The sequence below is a fragment of the Carassius carassius genome, chromosome 31 (assembly GCF_963082965.1).
Source record: "Carassius carassius chromosome 31, fCarCar2.1, whole genome shotgun sequence".
Classification (NCBI taxonomy): Eukaryota; Metazoa; Chordata; class Actinopteri; order Cypriniformes; family Cyprinidae; genus Carassius; species Carassius carassius.
This window is the reverse complement of record NC_081785.1, coordinates 30048724-30071324: the sequence shown is the minus strand read 5'-3', so window position 1 is coordinate 30071324 and position 22601 is coordinate 30048724. Positions and strand designations below refer to the sequence as shown.

Genomic DNA, 22601 nt, shown 5'->3' with positions numbered 1-22601 from the left:
AGAACATCTGACAACAGTTTCAAACAATGGGCATACACAAACACAAAATGCACATTTAAAGATACTCAAATTCCCCACCACCACCTCTCTCTCTCACACACACACACACACACACACACACACACACACACACACACACACACACACACACTCACACACACACACACACACACACACACACACACACACACACACACACTCACACACACACTCACACACACACACACACACACACACACAAACACACACACACACACACACACACTCACACACTCACACACACACACACACACACACACACACACACACACACACACACACTCACACACTCACACACACACTCACACACACACACACACACACACACACAAACATGAAATGTGGTCTGTACTGTAGGTTCTCTTCACCCTCACCGCATGTAATCTCTGGGTTTTCTCAGGAGAGAATTCCTCCCTCACTGTGTGCTGTAATGCGGGGCATTCTTAAAGCAGCAGTTTCATTTAAGGCCCAGCAAGGTTGTTTTGTGATGCTCCGGGGGGCTGCAGTGGGGCAACACTAATCTATCATGGGCTTGTTTGCCCTCTGTCACCAGTGCAGCCTATATAGCCTATAACAGTTCTGTTCAGTGAATCGTTAACACTGATGTGTTACTGATCAAGTAACTAACTATTAACATTAAAACAAGTTTGCTAACATTAACAGTGCTTATTAGAGATATTCATACCATATCTGAAAGTGAAAGCTGGCCACAGAAGAAGGCATTTTACTCGAATGTGTGCTTTCACACCCCTTGTGGCAATGCTGAGAATACAACAGAGTTTTGGTGAAGCTGTGTACTGGATAGTGACCCTGCAGAAAGGACGGAGTCTGACTGCTGTCTACCATTTGTTCCGTTGATTCCTTCTTGTCAAACTGAGTTGTAAATCTAGAAATCAATTATGTCACTGTAAACGGCACACTGCTGTAAGTGCATGTTTGTCAAAACCTCTGAATCAGAGAGGATGAAAGTTCAGATGTCCACATCGAGTGACTCTTTCGTTCTTGCAGGTTGTGGAATTAAATTAATGTAGATCTGCAGCATACACTAACATGCTTCAGCATTCAAAGGTGCCATTTAGGCAGCAATAGCAACAACAACAAAAAAAAGTACATTTGATTATTCTTTGATTTTAGGCACTTCCTTTAATGAGATTTACTTCCAGGTCACTGTGTCCATGTTTTAAACTGTTGCAGCTGACTTATGCTTAAATATGGCAGTTTGTAATAACATTTTTAACCTGAAGGCAGTTGTTGTTCCTTTATCTTGATCTTGTCTTTGAGCATCATCCTGTATGATGTGTAAGTTATGGCATGTTTATCATGTTCCGATGCTCTTTAGAGATAAAGGAGTCTCTCTGAACCTCAGAGACAGAGCAGAATATTTCAGTTGAGGGATGACCTTGCTGACACTAGGAATGTTCCTACATACTTAGACTGAGTCAGTATTAATAAAGACGGCTTGAACACGCTGGAACACGCTGTTCTATGCAAGTGTGTGTGTGTGAGGGGAATGCATCTACTCTGACCTGAAGATACTCATAAACAGTGAGGAGAACAAGAACTTCAGTTTAGTAACTCTAGATCTCACTGGACAGATCAAACTGACCTCCACACAGACAAGTACACAAGCCAAGGTGCCAATGCATATCCAGAAGATTGCAATCATATGGTCAAGCTGTTATAAATTCATGGAAAGTTTAACTAACTTGCTCAGCCTAATTCTCTTCAAACTGTTGCTCCTCCACCATTAGTTGTTGACGTAAAAGAGGAAACCCGTGATAGTAGAAGCTGCTGTAGCACCTTTCCGGAAAAGCTATAAATAATAAATTGTGTTTGTATGAAATCAATGTATGCATTTACCTACTTATGTTGAGTATGTCTGAGGGTGAACTAGGGGAGCGGTCGAAGAAACAACTCAGATGTAGAATTAGAAAACTATGTAAAACTAAGTATGGTCATGTGTTGAGCAAAAATCAAAACCAGACTGTGTTTCTCTGTTTAGTTTGTCAGGCGATTGGCGCTCCTCTGAATCCCAGAGCTCTGTTTCTGCTCTGTGATCTTCCCGCCCATTCTCTGCTGCTGTTTTTATTCTGTTTTGTTTTTCCAGCACTTCTCCTCATGGGCCTCCCTCTGAGAACTGTCTGCACCTCCTTTCTATTTCCTAATGACGACCGAGTGGTGTGGCTGCAAAATATCATTTCATATCTTGAATGGTGCATCAAAGGCAACAAACAAAATGCACCAATTTGCTGTGGTTTCTGTTCAGCCTCCCAAGACGTTGGCAAACTGAGGCCTTCCATCGCCTGGGCCGCCACACTGTGGTGCCCATATCTGATCCTCACTGTTCAGTTCAAGTTAATAAGATAGTTTTTCATGATGACTTAAACTGGTGAGCAGTATCAAAAATATCCACAAAATGCCAAAGAAAGAAGGCTGAGATAAATAAAAGAAAGACAGATATCCTAATCAAACTGGAGCGCTTTGGATCAAGATGAGAAAGCATGTGAATATTGATAGGATCGGAGTAGTTTTTAATGTCCCTGGGGCACGGCAATCCCTGCTCAAATCTACAGCGATTTAGATAAAGAGACTTGGCGAGACATTACGGATTTCAGCAAGCAGAACCTCCTCCTCCTTTCTCCTCCTCCTCTCCCTCTTCAACTGGGGTGCAGAAGAAAAGCAGGGAAAACCTGCAATTACACACACTCTTCTGAATCTTCTGAATGTTCATTATTTAAAACCAGCGGCAATTACAAGTTCAAAGAGGCTTAGAGGGCCAGCAACCCGCATAATCGCCAGCAAATGAAGTATAGCGGGTTCACGGCAGTGGTGCTCACTGCTGGGTAGGTGGGGGGTGGGTAGGGGTGAATCATACATTTCCATACAGGCAAAAATCTGTGCCACCTTGGGGCTGCGGCATGCACTATCCCTGCCTCGCAATCCTCTTAGCCATGCTTTTTGTCTGCCTTCACCCACCAGCAACCCTCTGACATAGAAAATGTATCAAACCTCACCCTGGCTTATGTCGTACAATCACTGCTATTTGTCCCTATGTCAATGGCTGCCAGGCCGCCCACCTTCTCCTCCATATTACTTTGCTCTGTTTCTCTCTCCTCCTCCCTCTTCCTTCCATTTGAGGACACATCCACGTGATGTAAGAGCAGTAATGAGCATGTCCCAGCAGGTGTATTTCAGTTACCTTTGGAGACAGTCACAGTGGCTAATTCTGTCCACAGGTGGCTCTTTGCGCATTGAGCGGAAAGCTCATGAGTCCAGCAGCTAGCTCTGGTTTCAGTGCCGCCCAACTGGTGGTCATTGTATACATCCTCCTCTATATCTACACCTCCACACAAGAGGCTCTCTTTCTTTCTCTGTGCCATGTTTATCTTCTTCCTCTGTCCCGGTTCAGTGCTGCAGGTCACCTCTCTTTTTGTTGGGCTTTCGTGTGCCTCTCCTGGTCAGCTGTGCTGATGTTTGTATTAGGAATCTTTGATAAAATCTCCATAGGGACCTGCTCTTGTGCTTACACCATTTCCTGCCTTCTGCTCTCATTGTTTGTCTCACTTGCATGGGGAAGGTACAACTCCCACCTGAATTCAATAAAACATTAAAGCTCCTTGGCATGGCAAACATCAGACAGTCAATTTTTCATTCAGCAAAATTTACCCAAAAGGAAGCAAAGGCAGGCTGTTTCATTAAGCAGCCCATCCAGGCAGACATGTGAACAACAGCAGAGCCCATGTTTGCCCAAGCAAGTGTGCATATTAGAACGGAATCCGCAGGGAGATTAATGGGCTACTGCCTCTGTACTATTGATTATCTCCACGCCATTTTCTCCTCTTCCTGCACACATATTAAAAAGTAATGAAGCCTATGGAGGAAAGGAAGGCAAGGCTTCACGCATCATTTTACGTTATCTGGACTCTAACAGCAAGGAATCACTTTAAGGCATGGTTTGAGTAGAATTAAGTAAACAAATGTGGAATATACCTTTGAAACAAGCTGTGGCGACTAGAAAAATTTGCTTAAGCAAAGACAAGGCCCTGACACATGGAGGGAACTCTGCAGATGTTAACAATTTTGTTGTGTTTTCCTAACTTTACAATGAGACCTCAATTGCTGCATTGAATTTCGTAACCAATGACAGTAATCAAAATGTGGAAGAACATGAAAGGGTGAACTAAAAAGCCAGTTCAAAAGCCAGTTCAATAGTTTGTTATAGGTCTTTGGACAAATGGCAGTCCATGGTATGCCTTCTATTTGCAAAAAAACAAAAAAAACTAACAAATAAAACAAAACAAAGAATGCCTCAGCCAGCCCTGTGCATCTGCATTCTGTTCTTCTCTTTCATAGCCCTCCTGAAACCGTTGGGGGTGGGGGTGGTTTCTTTTAGGAAAATAACTTCCTGAGACATTGCGTGAATCAGCAGACAGCCTTATGGCCCAGACCTTCCCGAGAGTCTAAACTCTGGAGTTAAAGGTGAGGAACCACATTGAAAGAAAACAATGATAGAAAACAGTTTTTCCTGCCCTGCAGTGCTTTATTTTGAATGCTCTTGGCTTCATTTGGTTTTAGTATGTGGTAATGACCTCTGCACTGGATCTTCCTCTACAGAGCCCAACCCTCAATGGCATAGCCATTACTTAAGCACTTTTACCATTTAAAAGGCACGCCGCTCGATTCCCGTCAGTCAAAGTTGACTGTACTGTGCTGATCTCTGCATTGGATCAAGAATTATAGTGCAGCGTTAAGGCAAGGGATCAAGAAAGGGAAAAAAGGAAGACTTAAGAGAGAATATACATAATGGAAAGAACACAACTAGAGCTGTCTTACACCTCAAGCAGGCTTCTCTGCAAAGTGATTGGAGAGGAGTGAGTCTTGGGTTACATTCCTGAGATGGGGATGGCTGGTGTTGGTTTCAGAGGTGGGGGCAGGTGGTGGGGGTTGAGACAGCTCAACAAGTTGTTGAAATGAACACAGACACTTGTCATCAGCCTCCAGAGCAGGGAGCCATCTGAGTGCATTTTAGTTGCAGAGGTTAATGACCTCCCCTTGCTCTTCCGTCCTGATGGAGTCCTGTGCACCAGCAGCACTCTGCTGCGTTTCAGCTCACAGTTCTTGCTTGTGGCCTGGATCAGTCCAAAAAGCTGTAAGTGGATCCTGACAATCCCTTTTTATCTCTCCCTCTAGGGCAGCACGTAAACTCTCAGAGTAACGACGGTGTTTGGATTACTGTAGCTCCCTTTGATGCCTCAGTATGCACCATGTAAAGTGCAGAAAGAAGAAAGACAGAGACAGAACTTTTTTATTTGCTGTTTTAGTGGACCTACAGTACATCTACTACAGGGACAGTCCACCCAGAGCAATGTGGAGTCAAGTTGCTCAAAGGCACAGTGATAGGGAATCTCTAACCTGCCATGAATAATTCCTTTTGGGGTTTGAACAGCCCATTGTGGTTATTACACAACTACCATAAGACAAACTCAAACTACTGGATAAAATATAAAACTCTTTTGTATGTTTTTAAAGCAGTGCATGGGATGGCCCCTGCTTACGTGTCTGAGCTCATTGCTGTTCCTCAAGCACCTAGGTCTCTAAGATCCAATAATAAGTTATTGCTTACTGTCCTTCGTACTCATTTAAAGTTAAAAGGTTTTTAGGCCTTAGCTGTTGTGGGGCCAAGGGTCTGGAATAGTCGTCCTCAGGAACTTAGAGAGGTCTTATCTTTAAATGCTTTTAAAGTTGAAATCAAAAATTACTTCTTGTCTTTAGCCTTTGAGAGGCTGGACTAGTAGTGTTTTTTGATTGTACAACACTTTGGTCTGCAGGTGTAGTTTAAAAGTGCTCTATAAATAAAGTGAATGAATAAATAAGAGTTGTTAATCTGCTTTGATATTCAAGGTTTCAAATGTTCCTTCAGCCTATGCAAATGTTCCTTCAGCCTATGAAGTTTCATTAGGTAGGAAACTGTTAGCTAAAAAGCAAGAAAGCAGGCTACCTTTCTTATTTGTGCTGCCTGTTGACCCTCATCCACTAATAAATGGTAAGCTGAGCAAGCTATTGGTCATCCTCTCATGGGATTGTTGGGTAGCTGCCAGTTTCCTGCTTGCTTTGTCAGTGGATAAAGTCAGTAACAAACGAGAAGCCTACAGCCAAGCCGGTCAGTCAGGTCAGAGGTCAGAAGGCTTCAGGGCAGGATTGAGCAGAGGAGCACTATGGGGAGAGCACAGGCAGCTGGAATGTACCTAAAAGAGGCCCTTTGCTCTGTTCCTTAGCTCTCCTGCTCTTAGAGCCATTAAAACTCTTCATACATCCCTTACACTAAAACATCAAGAGTGGAGAGTCCCCAGGGCTCATAGCAATCTTCTGACTTAGTGTGCAGCGCTGACGGGAGGTCTTGATTTTCTTTCAACGGCAACAAAGCCCTGTGTAAGGAAAAGTATTTCTGAAAGGTCATAAATGACGAAAGCATTAAGTACAACAGGTATGATTTGAAGTCTGCTTTGGCTCTGTCAGCTGTCTCGTAAGGATTTTGCGATCATGACCATGAGAGATCTTTCTGATTATTCTGTCCTGCTTCGGTTGGCTTGATCATTTTAGTGAGGCTGAGTTTACAGAAACCCTCTGTGACGGCCTCTCTATCCTGATACTTTGTTTAGTCCTCTTGGAGAGCCAGCGAAATGGGCGCCATGCTTGACTTCTACATTTTTAGCATCATTAACCTACAGGAAATTGCCCCTGCAGCTGTTTGCCGGCTGCTTGGTTGCTCCACATTCCAAGCTAATGGCTAAACATTGAGGTTTCCTCTACTGTGAGTTTTGACTCTAAAGCAGATTTGACAACTTGAATTTTCTAATGTAACAAATGAAACATGACATTTAGAGCTCTGGATTTTTTTATTTTTTTTTTGCAACTCTGGTAAAAGATGCTTGAATGCCATTCATTGCTGCTCCCAGACCAAGCCACAGAGACACCATGAGTAAACAACCCTTCTCGTCATTAAGAAGAAATAGGCTAACTGCTTTTAAAAGCTTGCTAAGCTAAATTAAATGTGTTATGTATATATTAGATTAGCCTGTACTATTGCCTTTCCTTCAGTCTCAAATGCCAGCACAAAAGGAGCATTACAATACTACGTGCTGCCAAGACCTGCTCGCACTAAAAGGGTTTGGCTGGCATATTGAGGGGTTGCTGAACTGCTTTGTTGCCTGCAAGGAGAATGACCCTTTTGTTCATTGGCTGCCCAGTGGCCTTTTGGACAACATTTCTATTCTCCAGCCCAGTCCATGTACACCACGAACAATAAACATCCTTTTCTCTCTCTCATGCAGGCAAAATATATTAAAGAATAGCATAAGTAAGTCTTGCCCTGTGGGAAGGTGGGGTCTGGACAGCAGTGAGCCATAGGTAGTAGCCCACTTGCCTAATGAATTTGACCCGTGAGGTATCGGCTCTGTTGCTCATGGGTGCCATCTAGACTAATCAAGTCATTACAGACCAGTAAAGCCAGGGACAAGAGAAAATTCTTGTTAGGCCAGATACTTTTTTTTTTAGTTGTGAATCTGTTCTAAGGCCAGCAGGTTGTTTGCTTCATTTCACAGGCTTTTATTTTACAGTGTGAACTCAAGTCATGTTTATCTACTTGATTTGCCAATTTGCCTCTGAGCATGAGTGGTCACGTGACTTAAGAATCTTTCTCTTCCACTACTTCCAGTCTGAAATTAAAACTGCTGTTAAGGCATCACAGGGAATATTCTTGCATTCGCATGCAGTAAAAATTAGCCAGTTGATGATGTAAACTGCTGTAAAAATGAAGCTAAACTCTTGCCCCAGAAAGGTTTGCCTGATCACGTGGAAAGAGGGATTCTAGGACTGTTGTGTTGAGACTTTTTCAAATGTACACCCTAAAGCCAGAGGGTAAAGAGGATGAGAAGAGATTCAGTCTATCTTCTGTTCCCCTTTCCCTACACAAGGACATGGCGATCAGGTTCCTCCCCTTGAAAGAGCCGGCTGGCCGCGTCTGTAAGAGAAGCCATGAACCTGATCTGATGATTAACTAGCCTCATCACTATGGCTGTGCGCCACATCCAGACACACACACATAGAAAAGTTTTTTTTTGTGTGTCTGTGTGTCCAAGTCACAAGGTCTACACAAACCCCCACTGCTTTGCACCTTTCACACTCACTTTTATTAGGGGTTTGCAGGCATCACTATTAATGCAACACCTAAGCCCCTTTCTCACTGAGATTCTGGATAATACACGGGTAATGTGTCCCAGTGATTGTTCCCGGATCATTCTGGTTCATTCACGCGGCTAGTGATTTCCCAGAATACGTTCACACACAACCCGTAATGGCCCCGTAATGACACGCGACATCAGGATGTGATGTGTAATTTATGAGTCGAAAACGCTAGGCAGGTTAACTTACACTTAAACTGGCGAACGATCTTACCTTCAGCGCGGATAGTGAGGAGCAAACTGATTTTTGCGTTCACACAGAAGGCAATCCGGAAATGTTCTGGCAGTTTTCCGGGACCAACAATGTGAAAGGGGCTTTAGTCAGGGTTAGTGATTTGAATGATCCCCAAACACCAAGTAGTGAACTTCAGCACATATCCATTTGTGCCAGAGTTTCATCTTAAGAGGCACAGGACCTACATTCAATGCTGTTAGCTCCATTTAGCTGTTGTAATTTTGTCTAATGTTCTTCACAAGCACAATGCAAGCATTATAACTGAGAGAGCACATGTCAGTTGCTGGAGCAGTTAAAGATATAAACAGCCACTAAAGAGCAGAACTTTCTCTAATTGTTTGTATCTCTCTGTGTGCATTTTGTTTTGTGTGTATTAGACTGTGTGTGTATCTTTCACTGCAGTGGGTGTGTGTTTGTTCCCTTGCTCGGCTCTCTCTGACGGCCTTGAGAATGGGAGTGATTGATTTTTAGCACTAATGCTTGTTTACCCTCAGCAACTGCGTTCCAGGCCAACCTCACGTGGGGTGCCCACCTCCTCCTCACACCCCTCCCAGCATCCCCCTCTGCCTGGCCTTGCCAATCCATGTTTTTTTGCGGGGCAACAGTTTGCTTGGCAGGCAAATTGATAGCTAGAGTCGCTCTAGAACCTTGCACCATCTTCAGTGAACATAAATTATTGGTGTAGAGCAAACAGGGGGGCTGGCAGCAGTCCAGCGGCTCCAAGCCCAGCCCAGCCCAGCCAGCAATTGTTGTGGGGGCACAGAGAGAGAAAGAATGGGAGAGAGAGAGAGAGAGAGAGAGAGAGAGAGAGACATGAAGATAGGGAGTCTAGCTGCTCTCCTCAATAGCTTTTCATGGCGTGCTGGGCTCCAGGTGCCCCTTTGAAGCCACATAAATTGAAACTGTTTAAAAAAAACAGCATGGCAGTCACGACTGAATTTGATCCCAGAGCTGCACGAAGATGCGTTTGTTCATACGTGTGCACGTGTGCAGACAAACACAATGAGTGCTGGCATGCATGCATCAATCGAGCATTGCGGGGTATATTTGCGATGGTGCATTTCATAAAACTGAAACTGAAACTCTGTTGTGTGTGCATGTGTTCGCGTGTGAACGAGTCGAGATGCATTCTTGCCGGCTTCCTCCTTGTTGTCTGGATGCAGCGTAGTGCTGAAGAAAATCAAACGCACACAAAATGTTACCCAAACTCACACATTTAACCTTAGACACAAGCTAGAGTACATAGAAGCAAGCTCCTTTTGTCCATCTTTTAAACAAAACAGTCTTTTAGCTTCTGTTCTGCTGAGCATAAATCAAACATTGCACTGCTGACACACTTAATGAGTCCTATCAAAATCAAAGTTAGCTTTCTAAAGTTATATGTTTTTTTCCATCTTATTACAAATAAACCAAAAACACCATTTTACAATTATTAATGAATTTGCCTTAAATATATATATTTAAATTAGTCTCATCAAAATAAACCTGCAGCCTTCATTTGGTTGTAATACAATTTTTTTAGAAACACACATATGTATATGCATTATTAACTGCATCTCTAAAAATGTGCCAATCTTTCTGCATCTGCATCTGATTTCTGTGTAGCAGCTATTAAAATGTCATTCTAAACTATGATTGATTTTATTAGGATTCTGTGTTATCTTGCTGTGCTCAGTTTGATTAAACATACAGAAACAGTCAATTGGAGCTGCACATCACGGGGAAACTCGAACGCTTTGCCGATGATGGAGTAGTAGGGGAATAATAGAAATTGTTGGTAAGATACAATGAAGTATTGAGAATTAATTTAATTAATTTAAGTTCCTCAAACCTCTAAAACAAAAAAAAAATGTATCGAAAGACAGTACAGTGGTGCCTGCCACGTGCCGTTTGTGCTAGCATGTTAGCATCTAGCATGTGTAGGTTTATACATTTAAAACCGTTGCATGCTGTTTTTCTGCAATGTAAAGTCAACAGTAAACGATCCGCTGCACAGTGGATTGTGGGTTGCAATAGCCTAAAAAGCATGCACTGATACACATTCAGACTACTGTTTTCAACACACCACTCCTGTGCACAAATTCTTATCTGGCCTATAGCATGTGAATCAGTCTGCAGTGTTCAGTAGTTCAGTCGGTGGATGTGCTGGGTTTCATTAGGCTGCAGGACTCTTTAATTCATTGCAGTCTGGCCTCGTACTGATGAAGTCATTCATCAAGCACACGGTCAGCCACTCCGCTGGGGAGTGTGTGTGTGTGAGAAGGGGGGTTGATGTGTGTTTGGGGGCACTGGGGGTTCAGGCTCGATGTTACATTGAGTTGCGGTGAAGAGCACATCACACCCTGTAATTTAGCCAATAGAGTGCAAACACACATGCACACACATGCACTCTGGGAAATAAAATCGGCCCACATGCACTTGCTGTGGACTGTATGATGTACTGACACATCCCAGAGGACTCCTTCCTTGACCGTGTGTGTGCGCTCAGAATGGCGCGAGCAGCAAAAAGCCGGTGCCATTAACAGGCTGTAGCGTAATTAACAGTTGATTCGATCGCAGGCTAGCGCTGGCATCTGCAATAAAACACGCTGCTCATTTTTCTGTCTAATAATTTATAGACTGCACCTCTTCACATTCTGTGGTCTGTCCGTTTCTCAGGATATTGCTCCAGCTCTTAGTAATTCACTCTATTGATTGAGTTTAAAGCGACAGAAACACTTTGAATCTTTCTCTGATCTCTCATGCTAAGTTTATTCTTCATCATGCTGTTAGCGTGTCATGCACACCACTGGACAAAATTAATAATTCATATCAAGGTAGTTCTCTTTTCAGGTTTCACTTGTTTTGTCATTTGATGCTTTATTTTACAGTGCTAGACTCGACCTGCGATGTGTTGCTCTGGTTGCACAGCTGTAATTACAGAATGCGAAAATTGGCTGCTCAACAAAGTCTGTAGAAATATACTGAGAGAGACAGAGGTGCAGTTGAATTGGAAAGGATCAGGGGCCTCACGTGCAATAATTTGCATAGGTTTCATCTTATGCATAACCTACATAATTTCTCTGTGCATGACCTGCATAATCCATGTGCACATTTCCAACTGTGTTATAGCACCAAGTTTAACACACCTCCCACCACCAAGTTTACTTTTGATAAATCCTGATATGTGCATGGGAAATCACATACCATTGTTGTATTTACAGTGATTTGTGGAGCAGAGCTCAATGAAACCGGATCTGTTGTATATTGTGTGTCTGTGGTCAGGATATCTTAAGCTGGGTCTGAAGGGTTTTAAGCACTTTCTGTTTATTTCCTGGCGGGAGCGAAAAGATATAATGTCATCTCACTGTGTGAAATATGTCTCTGGTTTGTTGAAATCATTGTATGTATATATATATATATATATATACCAGATGATTTAGCTTGGCTGATAGCACATGATGACCTGCATCGGGATGCATTCACAATGTAAGACTGAATTTAGTGTGTGTTCAGTGCAGGACTCCAGTCAGAGAGAATCTGCTGCTGTCTGTGTACACAGAAAAACAGACCTTGTCTTGCCAAGCATATGTCAGCACTTAGCAATCAAAAAATGTATTTCTATGTGCCCATTATCATATTTCTTTGTTAATGATTTTAGCATATTAAAAGCTCTAGTGTGCACAAGTAGAAATCTGATTCATGCGTCTCTTGTTCAGTCTTACAATTGTTTTCTGATTAACTGGACACATTCCTGAAAAGTTCCCTCCTCCCGCTCTTTAATTAAACCTCGGCCATTTGTTTCTCAACATAAGCACTCAGGGTCAAAATTCAGCTGCATGTCAGTCGAGCTTATTTTGTGGTTTTGTTCCTGGTGACTTTTATACAATTTGTAAGATTGACCTACTAGAAGAGAGATGTGCCACCTACACCTACTGCAGACAGCCTGGTTATCCTTGTGTGTGTGTGTGTGTGTGTGTGTGTGTGTTTGAGAATGAGGTTTGTTTGCTTCTTAATCTGCCTCTTAAAGACATCTGTCAGTGCGGATCACTATTGTTTGTCTTGCTCGAGACACGCTCGGCACAAATTCAATCCTGCCATTTCTATCATGTCACATTTGGCAGATCAACAGTGACACAAATTGTATCATTGCATCCCGCGCGGGGATTGTGTTTGCAGGTGCGACTCCTGGCAATAAGAGACCTTTGCAGAAACATCTTGCTTTAGCGCTTGGCCTGCATTCAGCAGCGACTGAAGTAATTTCTCTAACCGTCGAGGAAAGGAGGATGTTTTCCGTCTTTCCGCTCCGAGCGATGCGTTTAATCTGACTGGAGAATGTACGGATCTGTGTTTAGCATGCAGGATTTTGTGTGACTGTTTTTACACATGCTTCTGTTAATTTGGTCCAATGCCGAATTCATCTGCATCCATCACCTGGCTGATCTCAAATCATATTGTTGTTTGCATCACACAAGCAGCAGAAGCAGCAGCACTTTAACATTGTAACTAGGCAGAGACACTTGCCTTTTCTGCAGACATATTGCAAAAGATGCAACAAATGCAAGCTGTGTGGACACACTGCCGTCAGACCGGCTCATCCCTGCACTGCACTCATCACATCTGCCTAATTTAGCACAGTGGATTCAAGCCGTCAGCTTGATCTCTCAACTAAAGATCAGCAGAACACCTGAAACGTGCATTGCTGGATTCACAACCACTGCATATATAGAGCACTTCCCTTCATCGCCAGCGCCATGACTTCAACATTGGGGGAAGAGAACCATTTTTGCTCTAAATAACCATATTAATTGGGTATTTAATTTATTTTCAACCATTTTTTTTATTAAAGGATTTAAAGTGAAATTACACTTCAGACAATCTGTTGAGTCTAATAAGTAACTTTGACACTACAAGTCAGATATCAGTCATTACAGAATTTTCTTTCAGCATTATTTGCAGGTTGTTAGTGTTACCAAAAAAGGTCTAGTATCATTTTTTTTAAATGCACACACATTCACTCTTAATCATACGCCTAATATCTTTGCCATTCATTGTGTCTAGTCTCATCACATTCATGAATTAATTGAAGAAATGTAAAAAAAAAAAAAACTTTATATATATAATATATAATTTTATTTAAAATAGCATAATTGAAAAAAAAAAAGTTGTTTTTTTATGGCATGTCTTTTGTTAAACAGTTATGATGAAATATGAAATGTTTAACGACGGTTAAAACTGAATGGCAGTTGGCAGTTGAGTTGGAGTTCATGTTCATCTTCTAACAGAACAGTCTTGTCTTCTTTGATATTATTGAGTTATTGATCTCAGTTATTGTGATACTGATGAGGTAGACAAGCCTAAAATGTAATTTTTCATCTTTTGGTCATCCTAACAACAAACAGAGTGATGTGTAATAAAGAGCGGCAGAGCATCGTGGCCAGTTTGCCCACACCACCATTTCCAGGGTTTGCACAGCTAGTCATTGTTGCTACTAGTTGTTTGACTGTGAGTCATTTGCATAATGTTTACTGTATGTAGATGAGGGACAGTGCACTTTCCCATGATCCTGATGGAGCATGTTCTCTTGTGTTCTCTTGCAGCACCCGTATCCTTCAGAAGAACAGAAAAAGCAGCTCGCTCAAGACACAGGCCTCACCATCTTACAAGTAAACAACTGGTGAGTCAAGTCACAGTTCCTCTCTATTGCCAGCAGAGTTGACCATTGGGAATCATTTGTGCATGGACTCAACATGGCGCAGCATGCGAGTGCATTGTTCGACCCACGTTCGTGTCCCTTTGATGCATTAAGAGGAAGAGGACAGTGGCACACCTCCCCAAGAGAAAACACCTCCCCGTCCCCGATCTGCTCCCCGCCGGATTAGAGCCGCGGCGCTCTGGCCGCCAGCGTCTTTGTAGTTGGCTTAGCTCATAACTGGAGGTGGTGGATTAAATAAAATGATCACAGAGCCAAAGAAATGATACAGGAATTATTTATCAAAATACTCGGCTGGGCTCTTTTTTTATCGCAGGCTTAATTTCCTTCGCTACATTTGCGGCCGATGTTCAGATTAATTAAGCTGACAGCTTCTTTTCAAAACACCAGGAAGGTATTTGCACGGATTTTCTGGCCTTACACAAACTTAATTATACAGAGCGCTATTTTATCAGTTTAATTCTGTGTAGTGGAGCTGCTATTTACAAATGAGAAGTCCCTGCCTTTTATTCATGGCTTCCCTTAATGTATTTATCAAAGCGGACTCATTTACGCTGCGCTCTATCTGTTGGGTACAGGCACGGCTCTCGGCTTTATCGGCCCGCAGGCCCGCGCACCACCCCAGGGTCAATTGATTTTTTTGCTTTTGTGATTCATTTTCCCCCTACACCTCATTCTGGTGCCGGCTCACAATGAGCAACACACCCAGAGAATGAGCGTGATTTGTCTGACGGATCTGGCCAGGTACTTAAATTGGCCACAGGAATGCCGTTATCTGCCTTTCACGCGCCCGGCAGTGTGGATGGTATTTCAATTACAGCGGTTACCGAGCTTTCATGCCGTCACACACCTACAGCAGCAGAAAATTGAGCTGCTTTGCCTGTTTCATGCTGATTAATGCTGAAATAACCCAGAAAACCCCTAAGATACACAGAGAGAGAACGAGTGAGTGAGACGAGATCAACACTCAGCTTTAGACTCTAGATACTGAAAGACTTGAGTCTGTCTATCTATCTATCTATCTATCTATCTATCTATCTATCTATCTATCTGATTGTCCGAGGTTAGGCTGTATTTGTGGAAGCATTCGCTCAGCTCTCAGATCCTCCTGACGTTCCTGCTGATGGGCCAGAATGGCCCCGGAGTCCTCCTGTGATGGTCATTGTGTGGATCCTGCTTTGATATAGAGCAGAGGGGAGAGAGACGGGCAGGACGAGATTTGCATGGACGTCCTGAATCAGGTCTTTGTTCGGGGGCACAATCAGACCTGGAGGAGGCACAAGGGCGCTCTGTGTAACGTGTCAATAGACAGCGTGTCTCTTGCTCTGACAAGCCTGTCTACCTGTCCATCTCTCTCTGCGCCGTGGATCTGATCTCTGCTCTGTGTGTGTGCGTGTGTGTCTGTGTGTGACGGTCACTGGTGTTGGTGTTCCACTATGTAGCAGTGGGTAATTAAATCTAAGACTGCACAGCAATCCTGTTTGACCTCAGAGAGAGAGAGAGAGAGAGACGCTTTACACACCACTCTATAAGTGCAGCTGTGTGTGTGTGTGTGTGTGTGTTATTCTACCTAATGAGGCCTGATCACATGCTGACAGCACACACACCTCTGCTAAACACACACACACAGTATATGCTTTACAAATAAAGGTGACTTGACTTGACAAAGTATTGTGAAAGAAAGATGGGCTTGTCTCATTATCGGTTGCTCTTGTAGCAATTTCTGGGTGTTTCTTCAACTTCAGAAACTTTTATGTCCCTGGGGAATTTTTTTTAAATTAAAATAGGCTTGGAATCATTTCATTATTATTTTTTTTTAAGTATTACCTATGAAAAAAATACATACTAAATATGATTTATTACACGTAAAACTGAGATATATAATAATTACTGTATAAACCATTTCAGTATTTCAAAAGGGTTACAGTAATATCATAGGTGACTTATGAATGACCTTTGACATCTTCAGGATTGTGTGGACTTGACCTTACCTGGGGCCCAATCTCTCTCTCTCTCTCTCTCTCTCTCTCTCTCTCTCTCTCTCTCTCTCTCTGTATTGGTCATCTGTTGTTGTTTCATCTGTTGTGTCTCAGCATATAAAGCTGAGTTGTCTCAGATCGCACCATCTATGCTGGTGTCCAATCTGTGGCTCTGTTTTAGACTTTAAATGAATAATCCTAGTCTGTTTATACTGAGACGACTGGAGAAAGGGTTTCATAACTCTCCCTCCCCGAGCTCAAATGAGTCACGAACAAACAGATCAGCTTTATGTTTTTTTTTTATAACCCTTACATTTAGCTTGACCAGCTATTATGAAATTCAAAATAATGGCCTGTGAAGATGTTTGATTTTCCTCCTCAGAGCATGGGAAAGTTTGGAGGCGTTGAGTTTAAACATACAGATCTGCACTTGCACACACTGTCAGTCTGTCTGTCTATCTGTCTGTATCTGTTTGTCTGTCTGTCTGTCTGTATCTGTTTGTCTGTCTGTCTGTCTGTCTGTATCTGTCTGTCTGTCTGTCTGTCTGTCTGTCTATCTGTCTGTCTGTGTGTCTGTCTGTATCTGTCTATCTGTCTGCTGTCTGTCTGTCTGTCTGTATCTGTCTGTCTGTCTATCTGTCTGTATCTGTCTGTCTGTCTATCTGTCTGTATCTGTCTGTCTGTATCTATCTGTCTGTCTGTCTATCTGTCTGTATCTGTCTGTCTGTCTATCTGTCTGCTGTCTGTCTGTATCTGTCTAACTGTCTATCTGTCTGCTGTCTGTCTGTATCTGTCTGTCTGTCTGTCTATCTGTCTGTCTGTGTGTCTGTCTGTATCTGTCTATCTGTCTGCTGTCTGTCTGTCTGTATCTGTCTGTCTGTCTATCTGTCTGTATCTGTCTGTCTGTATCTATCTGTCTGTCTGTCTGTATCTGTCTGTCTGTCTATCTGTCTGTATCTGTCTGTATCTATCTGTCTGTCTGTCTATCTGTCTGTATCTGTCTGTCTGTCTATCTGTCTGCTGTCTGTCTGTATCTGTCTAACTGTCTATCTGTCTGCTGTCTGTCTGTCTGTATCTGTCTGTCTGTCTGTCTGTCTGTCTATCTGTCTGTCTGTCTGTGTGTCTGTCTGTATCTGTCTATCTGTCTGCTGTCTGTCTGTCTGTATCTGTCTGTCTGTCTATCTGTCTGTATCTGTCTGTCTGTATCTATCTGTCTGTCTGTCTATCTGTCTGTCTATCTGTCTGCTGTCTGTCTGTATCTGTCTGTCTGTCTGTATCTGTCTAACTGTCTATCTGTCTGCTGTCTGTCTGTATCTGTCTGTCTGTCTGTCTGTCTATCTGTCTGCATCTGTCTGTCTGTCTGTATCTGTCTGTCTGTGTCTGTCTGTCTGTCTGTCTGTCTATCTGTCTGCTGTCTGTCTGTATCTGTCTGTCTGTCTATCTGTCTGTCTGTCTGTCTGTATCTGTCTGTCTGTATCTGTCTGTCTGTATATGTATGTCTATCTATCTGTCTGTCTGTCTGTATCTGTCTGTCTGTCTGTCTGTCTGTCTGTCTGTCTGTCTGTCTGTATCTGTCTGTCTGTATCTGTATGTCTATCTGTATCTGTCTGTCTGTATCTGTATGTCTATCTGTCTGTCTGTCTGTCTGTATCTGTCTGTCTGTCTGTCTATCTGTCTGTCTGTATCTGTCTGTCTGTATCTGTATGTCTATCTGTCTGTCTGTCTGTCTGTCTGTCTGTATCTGTCTGTCTGTATCTGTCTGTCTGTCTGTCTGTCTGTATCTATCTGTCTGTCTGTCTGTATCTGTCTATCTGTCTGTCTGTCTGTCTGTCCTTCTCTGTCGGTGACACACTGGCAGAATCATGACTGAAGTTGTTGGTTATCCATTTAACTTTGACCTATATGAGAGCGTCCAGTCTTTTTTTGGAGTCTCATGGGAGGCATCACTGGCCGATCTTTCTAAATATACCATGTGAGAGGATGAGTGGAGATGGGCGGCGACACGAGCTGCTGGCAGAGAACATCGTCAGCATCACTTGCATTTAGGGACTGCTAATTGGCAGTTAATTAGCAGAATTGACTCAGTTGTTGGTTCCCAAGTGCCACCCTCAACCCTCGCTCCAGCTTCATTTGATCTGATATCTCTCATAGTGCCAGAGCGCTGATCTGCTTTTGGCACACTAGTCTACATCTGGCCAATGGATGCCGCACATTTAGGCCAAATCAGAAGGATCCTCGTCACAGGAACCCTCTCAGCTCCCTGCCATTCAGCTGTGAGAGGAAAACTACTGCAGGACAGAGACAGGGAATCAGAAAACACTGCGCTTAGAGCAAGAGAGACGAACCTAATGAACCATTGCAGTGTAGCTCTGAATGTCCACTGCAAAAATGTTCTTTCTCCGTATCTTTGTCGTTTTCAAGGACAAATATCTTAACATCCTTAAATCGATACACATTTACTTGAGAAGCAAAATGGCTTGAAAAATGGAAAAAAGGACCAAGCATTAGTTCACTTTAACTTTCAGCAATGTGTTTTTAAAGCATTTATCAACCTTTGTTACTGTTAGTTTATAACTATACAAATCTTCATTGTTTTAGTGCATTAATAAGTGCATTAACTAATGTTAGCAGATACAACTTTTCATTTAAAAAAGAACATAACATTAAAATTAATAAATACTGCAGAAGTATTGTTCATTGTTAATGCTTACTAATGTAGGCCTAGTTAACTGATGATAACTAATGAAAAAAAATTTACTTATTTTATAAAGTAAGTTTATTTATGCATAAACTCACTTTATATATAATTGCTACTGCGTGTGTGTTATGCATTAATTTTAGCTTTTTCAGAGAATTCATCTGAACAGAAACTGAATATCTTCATGTCATTTTGGGGTGAATCGGGTAAAATGCTTTCATGTTCTGGGATGGCACATTTTGTTTTGAGGGGGAAACAAATAGAGAAAGACTGAAGAAAGAAAATCATCTGAGAGCAGAGGGTGAATGAGTGGGTTAATTTATATGGTTTGCAGGTACGGCACACAGAGAGACACACGCCGTCTGATGCAGCGCTGTAGGATCGTGCTGCGCCTCGGGCCATCTGTGAGCCGAATAACAATTTTATTACATTGTCATTAAAGCAATTTCACAGCAGTATTGTTTGTTAATGAGAAGCCGCAAACGAGGAGGGATGTCACGGACAGGAGTAGCGCTGAGCTCCGTGCTCTTTTTATATCGCTGAAAAATAAATGTGCACTCACCCTTCCCATCCGTCTCTGGACTCTGGCTTGTAAAAGGGAAACCCACTTAAAGCTGAAATATAAAGTCTGTACTGCCAAGGCTGTGTTTATGAGCTGCCGCTGTGCTTTAGTGCTCACTGCTCTGATAGTGGGACTTCATGTGTGGAATCCAGCACAGGACAGCCGTCTCTCGTCGCACAGGCACAGGAGAAGCGAGACTGTTTTGGTTGTGTTCGGCTCGGCTGGTCCTGCGGAGGATGTGTGGCTGACAGCTTCCTGTGTTTCACTCTCAGACGGATCAGTTGGCTTTTTCCAGTTATTTATAGAGAGCCAGATCTGCTGCTGCTCATGCCGAGGATGAGGGAAATACAGCCCACATTAGTGAAATAAAGCCTGAGAGAGAGAGCGAGCGAGCGAGCGAGCGAGCGAGAGTCTTTCTGCTGACGCTGCAGATGAACATAGCGTGAGCTCAGAGGAAGTTAAGAGGGAAAAAAAGAGAGGGAGGCTCTGGAGAGAAGAAGCACTGATAATCAGGATTTGAGTTTATCAGTTTCGGACTGAACAGGTTTGTGGGATTCTGTACGTTACTCAGATCGTCACAAAAAAGACTCAAAATAACTTTTGTTCTTTTCTGGCCAGTAAAATCATCTGCTGAACCGTCAGAAAACAAGGATCACGTATTATTTATTATTTATGTCATATACAGTTGCATGTTTTGCAAACAAAATTTGGAAAATGTATGAAAACTGTTCATACACAGCTGTTATAGATATTTTCTTGAAATAAAAGACACATTTTATATAAATAAATAAATCTAGATTCTAATAGGTAACAGTGTTGCCGTTTTTGTTATTTGTTGTAAACGTATTATTTTCTATAGGAACATTTATTTATTATGTTATATCAGGTTGTGATTTTTTCAGCTGTGATTTTGTTATTTTCTCGCATTTTCATCTTTATTTTTATAGTGCTATATACAATACAGACGGTTTCAAAGCAGCCTCAAAACAAGTAAACAATAACATGTAAACAAGTGCACTAATGGGTAACAGAGTAGCAGATTTTGCAAAAATGAAGCTGTCACTGAATCTTGCACCATTTTGTATTTGTGAAAAACGTAAAAATAAATAGATAAATAAATGTTATATAAAGTTGCAACATTTTTTGCAACCAAAATAGAGTCTGGATGATCTGGATGAATAACAGTGTTGCAGATTTAACGTAAATGAAGCTGTAAGTCAGGATGACACAAGCTTGTAGATTCTGATAAAAATATTTCCTAAAAGTGAAATATTTGAATAATTATTTTTTATAGTAACACTGGAAGCCCTTGAACTTTTAAATTTAATAAAAATAATGAGGCATTAACCGTTGTGAGACTCCAAACCTGATCCCGTCTCTCATTCACTCTTCCAGTCTCAAACACGAGCCTCTAATGCCGTCCTCTTACCTGAGATCAATTTTCCTAAAAATCTATTTATGGCCCATGCTGTGAGCTCCACGCCAGCAGCGCTATCAGAAATTAATACTTCAGGTTTGTTTATTGAAGCGTGTCACGTCAGCGAGCCTAAATGTTCTGGATGAAATAGCAGCAGAAATAATGGCAAAACAGCACACACAAACACTGGACTCGCTCCAAACCATCCTCACACCGACTCGGGACATGTCAAAAATATATAAACGCAGGCCCCTTTAAGCGTCTCTTTGACTGGCTCTCAGTGGACACTCCAGTGAGCTCTCGTCTCTCATTATCAGTTTCCACACAGCGAGAGACGTGTCTCTGGAGGAGAGAGAGAGACGTCAGAGAGGGTCCCTTGAGCGTCTGAGAGAATGGGCTGGTTCTGAGACTGAATGGGGTGATGGGGGTGTGGAGGGTAATGACAGAGTCCTCGCAGGCGGCACTAAGTGAAAGGAGGTTAATTGAGAGGTTTCACTGATGACGGGCAGATCTCGGGCGCAGGTGCCCTGCAGCGTAACTTACACTCCACATTAACCAGCGTTACCCTCCAACGTGTGTGTGTGTGTCCGTGTGGAAGAGAAAACATCACTTGATTTTCTAACCATCAAGTCATTTTTGTGTCCCTGTTCATCACTGTTACATTCAAACAATTATTTGAAAACAAAAATAATTGATGCTTCTTTTGAGAAAATGTAGAAAATTGTATTTTAAGACTGAAAAAAAAATAGTGTAGGATTTACTTTGAAACAATTTTCGTTTGGAAATTGCTAGTAAATTTCACAAACAATTACTAAGAGGTAACACAGGTAATTAAAAATTACATCTTGAAGTAGAAAAATTGAAAGTAGAAAAAAACCCAGATTTTTTATTTATTTATTTTTTACAGTACAGATTTTGCAATTATATATTCCAAAAGATAATCCAAATCACTATGACAATATTTTAGGTTTACTTCAGTTAATAATTACATTTAGTTTAGTGGTAGCAATGATAATGAACTATTGCACTGTGCAATATGATGCTCAAAGAGTAGAGAATGGGCTAGTTACATGAAGGCCACGGGTTCGATTTCCCAGGAAACCAAGAATTTATAAAATGTAAATGTATACCTTGAATGCAATGAAAATTGCTTTGGGTAAAAGTGTCTGCCAAATGCATACATTAAAAAATATATATTTAAAAAAAAATTACTCTACATATTAGATGGGACACCATTATAGATGTGTCCAGTGTTCATAGTAGTTACAGATTTGCGGTAGGACAGTCTGATTTCTTCCTGCATTCCTGTAGCTTAAACACTAGATCATACTTGTGGCTTTGATTCCCAAGGACTGCATGAACGGATAAAATACATACCTTGAATCCAATGCAAGTTGCATTGGGTGAAAGTGTAAAGATGTTTTTTTTTTTTTTTGAAATTCTGCAGTAACTACTCAAACACAATGTATCAAATAAATTAAAACAGGGAAAGCACCTTTTCCTGAGACCCTGAAACAAAGTGCCAACATCCCCCCAGAGAGAGAAAGCCTTGTGTTAGGTCAGAACGGTGACGAGCGTCTGTGATAATCAAAAACAACTTTAAAAGAGTGCAGAGCAAATGTGCTGAGGGTGAGAGAGAGAGAGAGAGGCACCTCACACAGGTGTGTTGACGCCCGGGGCTCTGATTTGAGCCCTGACTATCATGTCTTTAAGGACGCAGCGTCAAATGTCTGTGAGCT

The 22601-nt window shown here is 42.1% G+C and overlaps 1 protein-coding gene across 4 annotated transcripts in view; it reads left to right on the top strand.

Annotated features, from left to right (window-relative positions):
- Nucleotides 1-22601, top strand: part of meis2a (Meis homeobox 2a) — a 60300-nt gene that overhangs the window by 27180 nt on the left and 10519 nt on the right. For all 4 annotated transcript variants that reach the window (XM_059519493.1, XM_059519495.1, XM_059519494.1 and 1 more), the window contains exon 9: nucleotides 14094-14170. In XM_059519493.1, the coding sequence (XP_059375476.1) occupies nucleotides 14094-14170 (77 nt within the window). The remainder of the gene's footprint in view (nucleotides 1-14093; nucleotides 14171-22601) is intronic.